The sequence below is a fragment of the Mobula hypostoma genome, chromosome 21, assembly GCF_963921235.1.
Source record: "Mobula hypostoma chromosome 21, sMobHyp1.1, whole genome shotgun sequence".
Lineage (NCBI taxonomy): Eukaryota > Metazoa > Chordata > Chondrichthyes > Myliobatiformes > Myliobatidae > Mobula > Mobula hypostoma.
In genome coordinates, this window is record NC_086117.1 from 21119268 (window position 1) to 21136028 (window position 16761).

Genomic DNA, 16761 nt, shown 5'->3' on the forward strand with positions numbered 1-16761 from the left:
CCTGTATCTCATGTATAGATAACGGAGCATTGAGGAGGGACTCTTGTTCAGAAGAAATGCCTAGGAGATCTAAATTCCTGAAAAAGGACTCCATCCTAGATTTGCAAACACAAGGAAATCTGCATATGCTAGAATTTCAAGCAACACACATAAAAGTTGCTGGCTTTTATGTGTGTTGCTTGTCCATCCTAGATTGTCCATCATTACATTGCTCAGATTGATACAGTTTAGAGCAACGTATTTATTTTTAATCCAATTCCGTCTTTGAGCCTTCAAGGATTTGCAAAAAAACACCAAAAAGATTACCTGTTCTGCAAGTTTTAAAAATTGTATCATTTTATCCATGCTGTTGAAATAAATAAATCACTGTCATTGATTCTATTGTATCTCTTGTATTTACTGTGAATGCCTGAAAGAAAATGAATCTCAGGGTTGTATATGGTGACGTATGTATCAGGGTTGTATATGGCTGCATTATGGCTTGGTATGGGAGTAGCAACGCCTTTGAGTGGAAAATCTTACAGAAGGTGGTGGATTCGATCCAGTACATCACGGGTAAAAACCTTCCAACCATTGAGCACATCTATGTGAAACCTTGCCGTAGAAAAGCAGCAATCATATTCAAAGATCCTCATCATCCAGGCCATGCTCTTTTCTCACTGCTGCCATCAGGTAGAAGGTACTGGTGTTTCAGGACTCACACCACCAGATTCAAGAGAGTTACTACCATCTTGAACAAAAGGGGCTAACTACACTCATTTAGGGACTCTTTTATCTTCTTATTTCATGCTGGTTATTTATTGCTATTTGTTTATGATCTGTATCTGCACTGTTTGTTTAGTTCACAGTTCCTAATGTTTACTATTTACAGATCCTGTTTGCAGCTACTGCTCTGTAAATTTGCTAAGTATACCCACAGAAAAAGAATCTCAGGGTTCTAAGTGATGACACATATGTACACTGATAATGAATTTTACATTGAACTTTTGAATTTTGATATGTACTATGATAATAAATTTACTTTGAACTTGGAACTTTCCACTTTATTAGTCTGTGTACTCTTGAAATCTGCCATTGTACACCTGATTTCTGTATTTCTGTAATCAGGCACAAATATGTATCCAGGCCAATTTACACATTATTTGCAATTAATGTACATAATTTGCATGCTGCAATATTCCTTTTTTAAACATTATGAAATATTGAATAGCTGGCATGGTGCTTTCCAATGCTTAAGTTGTCACAAAGACAGGCAGGAAAAGTGAATAATTTTCCTGCTTTGGAGTTCCCTTTGGTCCAGTAATGGACAAGTTCAGGATCGAAAGAAGCTATAGAAAGTTATAAAAATAGTCATCTCCATCTCTCCATCTTGGGCACTATCCTCTGTGGTATCCAAGACATCTTCAAGGAGTGGTGCCTCAGAAAGGTGGCGTCCATTATTAAGGATCCCCATCACCCAGAGCATGCCCTCTTCTCATTGTTACCATCAGGAAGGAGGTGCAGAAGCCTGAAGGCACACACTCAGTGACTCAGGAACAGCTTCTTCCCTTCTACCATATGATTCCTAAATTGACATTGAATCCATGAACTCTACCTCCCTTTTGTATATATATTATTTTTGTTTTGCACTATTTTTAATTTAACCATTTAATATACATATATATGTACTTAATGTAATTGACTTATTTATTTTCTGTATTTTGATGTATTGCATTGAACTGTTAACAAATTTCACACCACATGCCGGTGATATTAAACCCGATTCTGGTTCTGAGTTAGCGGGAGTAAAACTAATCATTTAATAACACTTTTTGATAGAATCATAGCAATTTATGGACAGCATTCCGAGAAAAAGTTGCCACATAGCCTTCTGATGTCTGAAGACTACAAACTGCCCCTCTCTCTCTGTCACTTTTCTTTGATATGCACATTTCCTTGGAATCTACAGCCATTCTTCATAATTTTCTGCTGCTGTTCTCTCTTGTCCTCAGAACCTTTTCTCCCCCAATACCTATTTACCAGTCCTCTTCAACCACCATCCTACCCTCATCAGTTAACTTTTCAAGCTATCAGTCCCACTTCCTGTTCTTCTCCCTAACCCCTGAGCTAATCCTCCTCTCCAGCTCAATCAGTCGAAGCTTGTGGCTGTTTGCACCATCACCTCCCTAGTTCATTGTGAAGTTATCCTGCTGGTCTAAAATCCTTGCTATTTCATTCTCTTAAAAATATCTAAACCCCATCATTAGGTGCAGTTTCGCAGAAAAGTCCATCCTCCTGTTCACCTGTTGACAGGTCAACTTTTGTGTAAATGTGGACGTGGTCCTGTGGAATGCCGGTTGCTAAAAGTAACATCCTTTCCACAGTGCCTGACAAGGCTGCTCCCAAAGCCCGTCGGGCGTGTACCATGTTTGGGCCACATCCTCTGTTTCTGATTCCAGCCAGCATGTCAACAGGGATTCGGATATGGTGGCTGAGGAGTTAAGTCTGGCTTTAGGGGCTCCTTTGAAATATTGGCATAGACGCCCCATTTAAATGCTGAGGAAGAGCAGTACTCTCCGAGGTGCCACAATTTGGGTGTGTTGTTAAACCGACCTGCTCTGATATTATTTCTCAGAAGTCCAGAGGAATTACTCCCCCAGAGTCCTGGTCAATATTTATCCCCAATTCAATATTTATCTGATCTTCACTTGGTGATCACTTTATTAGGCATGCCTATACACCAAAAAAAAATGCTGGTGAACGCAGCAGGCCAGGCAGCATCTATAGGAAGAGGTACAGTCGACGTCTCGGCCCGAAACATCAACTGTACCTCTTCCTATAGATGCTGCCTGACCTGCTGTGTTCACCAGCACTTTTTATGTGTGTTGCTTGAAATTCCAGCATCTGCAGATTTCCTTGTGTTTACACCTATGCACCTGCTGGTTAATGCAAATATCTAATCAGCCAATCATGTGACAGCAACTCAACGCATAAAAGCATGCAGACATGGTCAAGAGGTTCAGTTGTTGCTCAAACTGAACATCAGAATGGGGAGCAAATGTGATCTAAGTGACCTTGACCATGGAATGATTGTTGGTGCCAGATGGGGTGCTGTGAGTAGCACTTTACAACAGTGGTGTGCAGAAGAGCATCTCTGAATGCAAAACATGTTGAACCTTGAAGGGATGGGCTGTAGCAGCAGAAGACCATGACCACAGTCATCACAGGTGATACCTAATAAGAGAAAATCTGCAGATGCTGGAAATCCAAGCAACCAGTCACAAATGCCTGGAGGAACTCAGCAAGCCAGGAGGCATCTATGAAAAAGAGTACAGTCAAAGCTTCGGGCCGATACCTTTCGGCAGGACTGGGGAAAAAAGATGAGGGATCAGAGTAAGAAAGTGGGAGGGGGGAGGAAGGATCACAAGGTGATTGGTGAAATCAGGGGGTAGGGATGAAGTAAAGAGCTGGGAAGTTGTCTGGTGTAAGAGATACAAGGCTGGAGATGGGGGAATCTGATAGGAGAGGACAGAAGGCCGTGGAAGAAACAAAAGGGGGGAAGAGCACCAGAGGGAGGTGGTGGACAGGCAAGGAGATTTGGTGAGAAAGAAATGGGAATTGGAATGGTGAAGGAGAGGGGGAGGCATTACTGGAAGTTTGAGAAATTAAGTCAAGTCAACTCAAGTCACTTTTTATTTTCATTTCGACCATAACTGCTGGTACAGTACACAGTAAAAACAAGACAACGTTTTTCAGGATCATGGTGCTACCTAAGACAATACAAAACTACACTGAACTACGTAAAACAACACAAAAACTACACTAGACTACAGCAAACACGAGGAAATCTGCAGATGCTAGAAATTCAAGCAACGCACTCAAAAAATGCTGGTGAACACAGCAGACCAGGCAGCACCTCTTCCTATAGATGGCATAAAGTGCACAAAACAGTGCAGGCATTACAATAAATAATAAACAAGACAATAGGCACAGTAGAGGGCAGTAGGTTGGTGTTAGTCCAGGCTCTGGGTATTGAGGAGTCTGATGGCTTGGGGGAAGAAACTGTTACATAGTCTGGTTGTGAGAACCCGAATGCTTTGGGTACTTTTGCCAAACGGCAGGAGGGAGAAGAGTTTGTATGAGGGGTGTGTGGGGCCCTTCATAATGCTGTTTGCTTTACGGATGCAGCGTGTGGTGTAAATGTCTGTGATAGCGGGAAGAGAGACCCCGATGATCTTCTCAGCTGACCTCACTATCCGCTGCAGGGTCTTGCGATCCGAGATGGTGCAATTTCCGAACCAGGCAGTGATGCAGCCGCTCAGGACGCTCTCAATACAACCTCTGTAGAATGTGGCGAGGATGGGGGGTGGGAGATGGACTTTTCTCAGCCTTTGCTGAAAGAGATGCTGCTGGGCTTTCTTTGCTATGGAGCTGGTGTTGAGGGACCAAGTGAGATTCTCCGCCAGGTGAACACTAAGAAATTTGGTGCTCTTAACGATCTCTATGAAGAGTCGTCGATGTTCAGCGGAGAGTGGTCCTTCCGTGTCCTCCTGAAGTCAACAACCATCTCTTTTGTTTTGTTCACATTCAGAGACAGGTTGTCGGCTCTGCACCAGTCCGTTAACCGCTGCACCTCCTCTTTGTATACTGACTCATCGTTCTTGCCGATGAGACCCACCACGGTCGTGTCATAGACGAACTTAATGATGTGGTTCGAGCTGTGTGTTGCAGCACAGTTGCGGGTTCATGCCATCAGGTTGGAGGCTATAAGAAAGAATATAGATTCCTAATAAAATGGCCACTGAGTGTACATCATACAGTGTTTGGGAGAACCTGTGGTGCGCTAATCACTTTTTTTTCAGTATTTATCACTTCAGGGTGACCTAAGGCACTGTATCTATCGAACACCAGACCAATCCTTCTCCTTCTGACTCCTTTCACCACTGTAAACATGATAGCACGCAGCTGCTACAGGACACGAGTGTTTCCATGGAGACCGCTGCAGCAGGCTGTAAACTCCAGCTGTTTGACTGTCCTGCAGAACAATGCCAGCCCATTGCCACCTCACCCTCTGCCCCGTATTGTGGTGCCGGGATCTCGAGCAACAAGAGGTCACTTTCTATTGTTCACTTGCCTTTCCCGAGCATTGAGCTAACCGGAATTAGCAGCCGCGTTTAACCTCAAACACTGACTGAAGCATTGATGCCTGTGCAGGGATCGATTTCCTTTTATATTATTAACAAGGGGCACGGTTTTATTTGTGCTGTCAGTATTTATTTATCATGAAACAAATAGTTGTCTAGTTAAAGACAATGCTCCACTTTAGGGGTTGGAACAAAGAATCTGCTGCTGAACACCTGCCTTTGGAATCCGAGTCACCATCTTCACTTTCCCCAGAGAGTAACAGACCTTAAATGAGGGAAACAGAACGATTATAAGCACCACAACTTTTAATTGTACAGTGCCTTTAACATGGGAAAATGCTCCACAAAACCCTTATTAAGTTAGATTCCATTTGACAGTAAGCTACAGAAGATGGACTTGAGTGGGTGGCCAAAAGTCCAACGAAAGCTGTTAAGAGAGATTTAAGGATTAAAGAGGACAACGGTTTTAGGGAAGGAATACAGAGCCGAGGGGCTAGAATGCTGAATGGACAACTATGAGAAGGGACATGGATGAGACCTGATCAAGAGGAGCACAAACAGTGGGGCTGGAGAAGGTACAAGATGCAAGGTCACAGAGGGATGGACCAAGATAGTTTTAACAAGGATGCATTCCTAAACTGGTACTCAGTGTGGTTAACGCGCACTGGGAGGTGATTATGTTAGTAGCCCAATGGCCACTGATGAGTCCCCTGGTGTTGTCAGTTTAAAGAAAATCTATTGAGCCCTAGATATTTAAGAAGCAGGAACTGAGATGAATGATTTGGCTAAAGAATAGTTGGATGGAGGTGCTTCAGATAAGGAACAGGAAACTAAAGATGGGCAAGGAGGTTAAAACATTATGAAGCATAACCAGTGACTTACACTGTCAATACTGAGCTTCACACATTAAGAAGAATCTCACAGCTATGGAAGTTACAAAAGAGATTTAAGTGGAATTATAGCAGGGACCAGGACTCATCCAGCTCCATCAAAAACTCAGCCAGCCCCATCAGGAACTCATCCAGCTCCATCAAAAACTCAGCCAGCCCCATCAGGAACTCATCCAGCTCCATCAAAAACTCAGCCAGCCCCATCAGGAACTCAGCCACCTCCATCAAAAACTCAGCCAGCCCCATCAGGAACTCAGCCACCTCCATCAGGAACCCAGCCAGCTCCATCAGGAACTCAGCCAGCTCCATCAGGAACTCAGCCAGCTCCATCAGGAACCCAGTCAGCCCCATCATAGGCAGTAACCTCCCCAGCAGGAGGACATCTTCAAAAGGCACCCATAATTATGGACCCAAATATTGCCCTCTTCTCATGGAAGAGGTACAGGAGCCTGAAGACACACTAAACATTTTGCTCTCTTTTTGCACTCGAGAAGTTAGCTGTCAAGGAATGTATATTTCTTAATGTAGTTTATAGTCATTTTATACATTGCACTGTACCGCTGCCGCAAAACCACAACTTTCACAATGTATGTCAGTTGTTATAATTCCGATTTTATTTGTGGCCTTCAAGAAGACCACAACCTTTTCATGGCTTGGAGGCTTGTGTGCTTCAATAACCTGGAGATCTATGTTGGTTGGAGTCAGGGCTTTATGCTTTGACTCTTGCTAGGGTCACCCATGCCAAACAGGTCAAAGGGTAGAGGTCAGAGGCCACCAGTCCTCCAGATTCGAGGGTTCAGCTCAGGGCCAACAACACTGACTGGCAAAACAAAACTGTTACAGAAGCCGCAATGAAGAATCCTTCTACATCTGAGTGTGACGGTATTCCCGAGTTTCCACCCAGTACTTACATGTCTGGCAGTAGTGAAAACCGCAAGGAAGCTACTGACACGATGAAGGAAGTTGGAGATGGAGGACCTTCATTGCCGCCCTAAATGTCAGAGGTGTAATGGGCAAAGGATGATGATGATGTTTCTGCTTGTGGAGACCAAAGGTGCAAGTGGAAAGTCAGGTGATGCGAAGGTGGAAAAGACAGGACCTGAGGTTTAAAACTCAGCACAGGAGCACCTAGAACAGCAGGGCAACCCAACATCCTCCAGACCTACAATCTACTGTGATAACTATTTTCCTTTAATTCTACCCTCAACCATAGACGGTTTCCTCACCATTGTCCCCGTCACAATAGGTTGCACTGTGTTGCTGTTTAAAACCTACCTCTTTGACCCAGCTTTTGTTCTGCTTCAATATATCGTGGCATGGCCCAGTGTCAAAGTTTGTTTGATAATTGTCCTGTAAAGCATTTTGGAATTTTAGCCGTGTTAAAGGGGCTGCATGAAACAAACTTTTGTTGTTGTGCTGCCCAGTCTGAGAAAAGAATCAACGAGTGTGATTAGCAGAGGAAGAGGATGGAAGTAGTCACAACTAAAGAGTTTTTGACAGGGTTATACAGAACGCTATCGTGTTTGGAGCCAAAATTTTAAGAAAAGTAGTGGTTCAATGTGGACGGTGTTCAGGACTCACATAAACTAGGCCGTGAGAAGTTGGCTTTTCTCAGCTGTGGGCAGAATACAACTTGGGACAAAAATAAGATAGTTCCAAAAGATGCAGAAAACAGCAATTTCCTACCTCTCACTCACTCTCGGGGGAAGTTTAAAGGCCAGCTCGCTGGTTGTTTCAGTGGCAGGAGGACTTACACAAAATACCTGCAGCTTAGGTGAACAAATGAGTTCTCAACATAGGACGGGCAGAGAAAGGGGAGTTCAAATCCCCATATAAACATATCCAGAAAATAAATTACTTTCTACCCTATATTTATCCATCATTAGTTGTTGTATCATAATCTATAAAGTAAACACAGACACTTGTCTGTGCAGCTCATTTCATGAAAATTGCTGTCTTCTCAACTCACCTGCCCCTTTGTTGTCTATCTTGTAGTTTCAACAGCCTGTGTATTTCTGAAAGTGGTAAATTCATGCTAATAAATCGGTGGGAAACAATCTATGAACGAAAATCAAGCATCAGCTTCTGCTTTCTACACTGATATTTTGTTCCGGTGTGTAACAATTAGTTTTACAGCAGAGTACAATTTCTTGGCAGGTAATGAGAAATTAGGAATAATTAATCAAGCCAGTCTTCATCAAGTCTTAAATAAACATAAATATTCTCAAGAGGAGGAGATTTCAGAAGCCCGACTTCAGAAAGCATCATCCTGAGAGCAGACACAGTAGAGATGGAGAAACTGAGAAAAAGGGACGGCATCCTCACAGGAGGGAGGGTGGGAGGAGGCAAGGTTGAGGTGGCTGTGGGAGTTAGTTGGTCCATAAAAAATGTCAGTGGCAAGCCTGTCTGAGGGAGAGATCCAGAAAAGGAAGAGATGAGTCAGAGATGGTCCAGGTGAATTTGAGGGCAGGGTGGAAGCTGTTGATTAAGGTGATGAAATTCTTGGGTTCAGCACAACTGTAAGAGGCAATGCTAACACAGTCATTGATAATTGACATCCATCTGGCAAAACACATCTACCAGGTTTGGTTTAACACAGCACCTGCAACAAAACAGTTCTTTCTCATTTCCCATTGGAAAGAGTCAGTCTATATTATGTAAGGGTCAATGAAAGGGAACTGGATCCAAAACGTCCTGTTTCAGAAGTCAGATACCATCCATTGAGCCATGGCTAACCACTTACAGATGGTGGATCCTCTTACTCAGTAGTTTGAATGGCATAATAAGTTAACAGCTTTAACAGCAAGTTTTCTAATGGCTGTCCACTAATTACCTGGGTCATTGGTGTTAATTTAAGTCTATCACAGAGTCACACTTCTGTTGTTTGTGTTCTTCGCGATATGTGCTTGTCCGCTTTCACATGGGACATGATCCCCTATGACACTTTCATCCTCCGTTCTCTACTGTAGGAAATCTGTCCCAACAACGTGTAGTTAACTTCAGGTGCCAGAGGGTTCACCCTGATCTCTCCTTGCAGGCAAACCTTTACTTCTTGGTTGATTTGTGCACAAAAAAATTTCATCGGGCATCTAGACAAATGAAATTGAGGAAAGAGATGAATGTTATAAGCAAACTATTTTATAAGTGAAAGTAGAATTGATTTGATAGGACTGTGATTAACTTAACTAAAAGAATTGCATTGCAAATGTAGAAAAGTATTGCCTAGACGAACAGTTTCAATGTGAAGCGTTTATTGTTTATTTCCTTCTACAGATAGCACCTGACAAACTGAGTTCCTCTAGCAGATTTGTTTTGCTGTATACTAAAATAGTATTTTGGAGCTTGTGACATTATTAAACATTAATTATAACTTATCAAGCTATCAAAATTGACTTAAATTTCATATAATAAGCTGTATGTAGTATTTTCATGGATAAAAATCAGAAATTAAAAACAATCTGACTACAAGATTACTAAGAAGCGGGTCATTGACTAACCACAGGTATTCAAAGCAGACTTTAACTAACATTAAGGTAATAAGTTAACCTAGGAATTAAATATAGAAGTACACAGGAAATATCGGTCCTTTCCATACAGGTAGTTTGCTATCACTTATGCTAGATTAAGGAAAAGGCCTTTAAATGGGTTTGAATAGTTGGGCAACATCACTCCACTTACAAGAACTCTGAATCTAGTTATGCAACTTGGAATCTTTTCTGACTGATCGAGGAAACAGGATAGATATACAGTGCTGTGCAAAATTCCTAGGCACACACAGTACATACTGTATAGCTAGGGTGCCTAAGACTTTTGCACGGTACTGTAGTAATTTTATGTATTGCGCTGAACTGCTGCTGCAAAAAGAAGAACAAATTTCATGAGAATGTGTAAGTGATGATAATCCTGCTTCTGATATGAGTCTCTACTATGGACCATGAGTGGGAAAGGGGCAGGGAGAGGGGAATCATGGTTGGGAAGAGGGGAAGGGAGAAGGGAGGGAGCGGGAAGCACCATAGAGACATTCTGTAGTGATCAATAAACCAAGTGTTTGGAATCAAATGACTTTGCCTGGTGTCTCAGGACTGGGCGTGTCTGCAGCCACACCCCAGGCACTCGTCTGCCACCTGTCCTGTGGCGTACTGCCCTTGCATTCCCAACATCCTTTGCTCCTGGCAGATTTACATTATATATATATATATATTTAAGACTTTTGCACTGTACTGTACGAGGCAGAGGTGTATAGAATGATATGTGTCTTTCACAATATAGTAAGATAACAAAGGATCCATAGCTTTCTAGTAAATAAAATATTTCCACATTAACCTCTTCCAGAAAACCAAGTTAGAGTGAGGCTTCTGTTGGTCAGGGTTAACCATGGATGTCACATGCTAGCTGTCTAGATATGCAAGCCTGGGGGGTAAAATATGGAGAGCAAGCTGCTCCCTCTCTATGCATCCAATAAACCCAAAGGAACGGCAGAGACCAATATAGTTTGGCACCAGCAGCATCGCAGGAGTTTCTCGTCAGTGACTGCCTTAGGGACTCCAGCTCCAAAGTTTTCCCCTCAGAGTTTGCTCCTGAAGCCTTCCCCATGAGTGGGTAGAACCGCAAAGCAGTGGAGGTTTGTGATAAGAGTTTTCCTTCTCCTAGGTGAGCTGCCAAATATGCCCAAAGTTAGAGTGCAGTTAATCATAAACAAGAGATCTTGCAGATGCTGGAATTAGAGAGTTACACACACAAAATGCTGGGGGAACTCAGCAGGTCAGGCAGCATCTATGGAGAGGAACAAACAGTTGATGCTTCGGGGCGAGGCCTTTCATCGAGACTGATGAAGTTAGAATGCAGTAAGTGTCCACAACAGATAGTGTATACAATTAATTCCATTATGAAGAAGGAAGGAAGTAAAAATAAGCAGATACAGGAAATCTGAATTAAAACTCAAAATGCTGAAAATATTCAAAAGACTCGAAATGCTGAAAATACTAAACCGGCCAGACAGCAACTGTGGAGAAAGAGACAGAGATAATATCTCAGGTCAGTTCTGACAAATGTGTCCCATTTTACCCTTTCAGTCAAGATGAGTGATGTCATAGACAACGGGCATATGTAAAATTCTCAATACAAAGGTTCTAAAATGCTTTAATCATGATGATTTTACCCGAGTTCTTTTGCTGAATGTTCTATCTTTGTCTCTGCAGTTTCAGAACCTGCAGTTATCCAACGTTATAATGCATCACTGGAAGAAAGATTTTTTCAGATAAGTGAGAAAGAGCTAACCAAAATAAATATATTTTATGCAGGTAAACTCAAGATTCTTTTTTTTAAAAAAAAGATTTATAGTCTTTGCCTTCTGTGTTATGAAATGAAGCAGTTCTCAGAGGGGCAGCTTTGCTTAGCAACAGATTGGTACTAATGTAATCAAGGCTGATATGATGGAACACCAAGGTAATCTCGCAGGGAGACTGCTCAAAGACTGAGATTGGTAATGGGCTCCCTGACCTTTCACTCCCTCTGAATGTGGTAACATAAAATTTCCTTGAAGTAACCTGTTGCTAAAATTTATCAGAAAGAACAAACGTTTGTTTTAAGGCTTCCAGCTATTAAAGAAAAAATGACTTGGAAAGCAGCTCCTATTAATTTACGAACTGAAATCAGCTGAGGAAGAAAAACAGAGCTGGTTGGTTCTGTACTCACTGGTATTCCGATGTGGTTGCTGAGAGGGTGTTTCACCTGATGAGAAATCTAGGACTTGGGACATCGTTTCAGAATAAGGGATTGTTTAATTAAAGCGAAGGAGAGAAGGAGTTCATCATCTCAGAATAATTCCATCCCAGAGGGATGAGAAAATTGAGCAATAAAGTAGTTCGAGGTAGAAATAGAATGCTTCCCAGGCACTGGAGACTGAAGTGTTAGAGGGAACAGGGAGTGAAGTGAAGATGAGGCCAAGCTCTTAAGACCATAAGAAGAGGACAGGGATGGCTGGGGGGGATGAGGGGTGGTGGATCTCATTGAAACCTTTCCAACGTTGAAAGGCCGAGACAGAGTAGATGTGGAAAGGATGTTTCCCATGGTGGGGAAGTGTAGGACAAGAGGGCACAGCCTCAGGATAGAGGGGTGTCCATTTAAAACAGATATGCGGAGAAATTTCTTTAGCCCGAGGGTGTTGAATTTGTGGAATTTGTTGCCACAGGCAGCTGTAAGAGGCCAGGTTGTTGAGTATATTTAAGGCAGAGATTGATAAGTTCTTAATTGGATGTGGCATCAAAGGTTACGAGGAGAAGGCTGGGGGAATGGGGTTGAGGAGGAGGAAAATGGATCAGCCATGATTGAATGGCGAGCAGGCTCGATGGGCCAAATGGCCTAATTCTGCTTCAATGTCTTATGGTCTTAGGGGCAGAAATAGGCCATTCAGCCCATCGAGTCTGCTCTGCCATTCCATCATGGCTGATCCCAGATCTCACTCAACCTCATACATCTGCCTTCTCGCCATATCCTTTGGTGTCCTGACCAATCAGGAAACTATCAACTTCCGCCTTAAATATACCCACGGACTTGGCCTCCACTGCAGTCTGTGGCAGAGCATTCCATGGATCCCCTACTCTCTGGCTAAGAAAGTTCCTCCTAAGAAAGATTGGATATACAAGTATTTGGACAGCCAAGGGCTGATTAAGGATAGTCAGCATGGCTTTGTGCGTGGTAGATCATGTTTAACGAATCTTGTAGAGTTTTTCGAGGAGGTTACCAAGAAAGTAGATGAAGGAAAGGCTGTGGATGTTGTCTACATGGACTTTAGTAAGGCCTTTGACAAGGTCCCACATGGGAGGTTAGTTCAGAAGGTTCAGACTCTAGGTATCCATGGAGTGGTTGTAAACTGGTTTCGAATTTGGCTGTGTGGGAGAAGACAGAGAGTGGTGGTGGATGATTGCTTATCAGACTGGAGGCCTGTGACTAGTGGTGTGCCTCAGGGATCTGTGCTGAGACCATTGTTGTTTGTGGTCTATATCAATGATCTAGATGATAATGTGATAAATTGGATCAGCAAGTTTGCTGATGACACTAAGATTGGAGATGTTGTGGACAGTGAGGAAGACTTTCAAAGCTTGCAGAGGGTTCTGGACCAACTGGAAAAATGGGCCAGAAAATGGCAGATGGAATTTAATGCAGACAAGTGTGAGGTGTTGCATTTTGGAAGGCCAGATCAAGGTAGGACATAAACAGTAAATGGTAGGGCACTGAGGAGTGCGGAGGAACAAAGAGATCTGGGAGTTCAGATACATTATTCCCTGAAAGTAGCATCACAGGTAGACAGGTTTGTAAAGAAGGCTTTTGGCATCCTGGCATTCATAAATCGAAGTATTAAGTATAGGGGTTGAGATGTTATGGTGAGAGGCCAAATTTGGAGTATTGTGTGCAGTTCTGGTCACCCAACTATAGGAAGGATATCAGTAAGATTGAAAGAATGCAGAGAAGATTTACTGGGATGTTGCCGGGTCTTCAGGAGCTGAGTTACAGGGAAAGATTGAACAGGTTAGGACCTTACTCCTTGGAGCGTAGAAGAATGAGGGGAGATTTGATAGAGGTTTACAAAATTATGAGGGGTATAGACAGGGTAAGTGTGAGTAGGCTCTTTCCACTTAGATTAGGAGAGATAAACATGAGAGGACATGGCTTTAGGGTGAAAGGGGAAAGATTTAGGGGGAACATTAGGGGGAACTTCTTCACTCAGAGAGTGGTGGGAGTGTGGAATGAGCTGCCATCTGACGTGGTAAATGCAGGCTCACTCTTAAGTTTTAAGAATAAATTGGATAGGTACATGGATGGGAGAGGTCTGGAGGGTTATGGACTGGGTGCAGTTCAATGGGACTAGCGGAATAATGTTTTGGCACAGACTAGAAGGGCCGAATGGCCTGTTTTCTGTGCTGCAGTGTTCTATGGTTCTATGGTTCTTACCTCTGTACTAAAGGGTCGCTCCTTAATTTTGAGGCTGTGCCCTCTAGTTCTGGATACCCTTACCATAGGAAACATCCTCTCCACATCCTCCTATATAGTCCATTCAACATTTGGTTAGGTTTCTATGAGAACCTCCCCCACCCCCCGCATTCTCAAATTCCAGTGAGCACAGGTCCAAAGCTGCCAAACACCTTCATTCCTGAAATCATGTCAGCCATGATCTCACTGAATGGCAGAACAAGTTCAAGGGAATGTAAGTCGTACCTCTGCTTCTTTTCCTTGTGTTCCTATAGCTATGGGAGTGTCCAGAGCCAATGTTTGCAACAGTCTAAACAATACAAAGTCTTGAACAAAGATCGCCAGTGTTGAGAGCATGGTAGCACTGTGCTTATCGTCATGCTATTATACTATTACAGCGCCAGTCACCCGGGTTTAATTCTGCTACTGTCTGAAAGGAGTTTATGCCTTCTCCCCATGACCACGTGGGTTTCCTCTCAGTGCTCTGGTTTCCTCCTGCATTCCAAAGACCGCGGGCAGTATGCTCATTGTTTACACGGGTGTAATAATCCACTTGCAATGAAAATGGACACCGGCTCGCCATAATCTGACGACAATGTTGTTCCACCAGATGGCATCCAGAGCTTTCATGCATTCACCTCTCCCCATGCCTGTCACCAACAACGAAAGGCACGATGCAAAATATGAGTCGGATTTGACAATGTTTAAAAATCATACATGGGTCATCCTTGAACGGCAGGTGGAAAGGAATTCCATGCTCTGCTTCCTGCTACAGTAACAGATGCCAAATGTAATGATCAATTACCCAACAGTTTGTTTAATAGACAGAATTAGATGACATGGTATGAGTACAATGAAGTGTTTTGTTTAGCAATAAGCAATCCTGTAAATTAAGTCATTAATTATAGAATATAGACCATGGAACACAACGGTAGAGTACAGGCCCTTTGGTCCATGATGTTGTTATGACCTTTTAATTGACTCTAAGATCATTCTAATGCTTCCCTCCTACATGATCCTCCAATTTCCTGTCATCCATGTGTTTGTTAAAGAGTTTCTTAAATGTTCTTAATATCCCTGCCTCTACTGATGGGGTGTTCGAAGCACCACCACTTTCTGTGTAAAAAAACTCACATCAGACGTCTCCACTATACTTTCCTTCAATCACCTTAAAATTATGCCCTCTCTTATTAGTCATTTCCACCCTGGGGAAAAGGTCTCTGGTTATAAGACCATAAGACATAGGAGCAGAAGTAGGCCATTTGGCCCATCGAGTCTGTTCCGCCATTCAATCATGGCCGATCCAATTTTTCCAGTTATCTCCACTTCCTTGTCTTCTCCCCATACCCTTTGATGCCCTGGTTAATCAAGAACCTATCTATCTCTGTCTTGAATGCTCCCAATGACTTGGCCTCCATAGCTGCTCGTGGAAACAAATTCCGCAGATTTTCCACCCTCCGACTAAAGTAATTTCTCCGCATCTCTGTTCTAAATGGGCGTCCTTCAATCCTGAAGTTGTGCCCTCTTGTCCTGGACTCCCCTACCATGGGAAATAACTTTGCCATATCTAATCTGTTCAGGCCTTTTAACATTCGGAATGTTTCTAGGAGATCCCCCCCTCATTCCCCTGAGCACCAGGGAATACAGCCCAAGAGCTGCCAGACGTTCCTCATACGGTAACCCTTTCATTCCTGGAATCATTCTCGTGAATCTTCTCTGAACCCTCTCCAATGTCAGTATATCCTTTCTAAAATAGGGAGCCCAAAACTGCACACAATACTCCGTGTGGTCTCACAAGTGCCTTATAGAGTGCCAACATCACATCCCTGCTCTTATATTCTGTATCTCTAGAAATGAATGCCAACATTGCATTCGCCTTCTTCACCACCGACTCACCTTGGAGGTTAACCGTTAGGGTATCCTGCACAAGGACTCCCAAGTCCCTTTGCATCTCTGCGTTTTGAATTCTCTCCCTATCTAAGTAATAGTCTGCCCGTTTATTTCTTCCACCAAAGTGCATGACCATACACCTTACAACATTGTATTTTATTTGCATTATCTACTCAATCTTTGCCTCTTATCATCTTGTATACAAATGTGCTTTAATTTCCTGTTGACTCCATTTCCTTGTGGTGGATCCTTTATATCTTTAACTCTCCGACTCATGTTGCTATAGCGAAGTACAAGGCTAGTGAACGAGAACAATTTGATCATGTGAATCCAGATGAGGCAGTCATCATTTCACATTTCCCCTTAATTAAACACAGATGTCTTTCTACCTTACCCCCATGTTTTCAGAGAAAATTGCGGAAGCCCAAAGAAGGTTGGTGACATTGCAGATGGAACTGGAAGCAGTTCTCAGTGCCCAAAGAGGGAGTGATACAAGATCAATGGCACAATGGAAGAGCATCCTTCTCAAACCACACAGGCACCAAGCACGGCACAAGAAAATGTGCGACCTGAAGCTGGCCTTCAGTGAACTTTACCTTAATCTAGTTCTACTGCAGAATTACCAGGTACGTGGGTGGTCACTTCAGCCCGACAAGATGACAGGGTCCGGCAGAAAAGAAATAAAATATCCCTTGGATCTCAGAAAGTCGGGAAGCACCTTGGAGGGGAATAAACATCTTGGCCTAAAACCTCGATTGCTTATTCCGTTCCATCGATGCAGCGAGACTTGCTGAGTGCCTTCAGCATTTTGTGTGTGTTGCTCAAGATTTCCAGCATCTGCAGAATCTCTTGTGTTTAAAATGCCCCTTAATTGAAGCTTTCAGACCAGA

General features: G+C 43.0%; 1 protein-coding gene across 1 annotated transcript in view; it reads left to right on the top strand.

Moving 5' to 3' along the window:
- Positions 1-16761, top strand: part of LOC134359623 (solute carrier family 53 member 1-like) — an 88543-nt gene that overhangs the window by 32397 nt on the left and 39385 nt on the right. Inside the window, exons 3-4 of the mRNA XM_063073123.1 lie at positions 11212-11313; positions 16280-16497. Coding sequence (XP_062929193.1) covers positions 11212-11313; positions 16280-16497 — 320 coding nt within the window. The remainder of the gene's footprint in view (positions 1-11211; positions 11314-16279; positions 16498-16761) is intronic.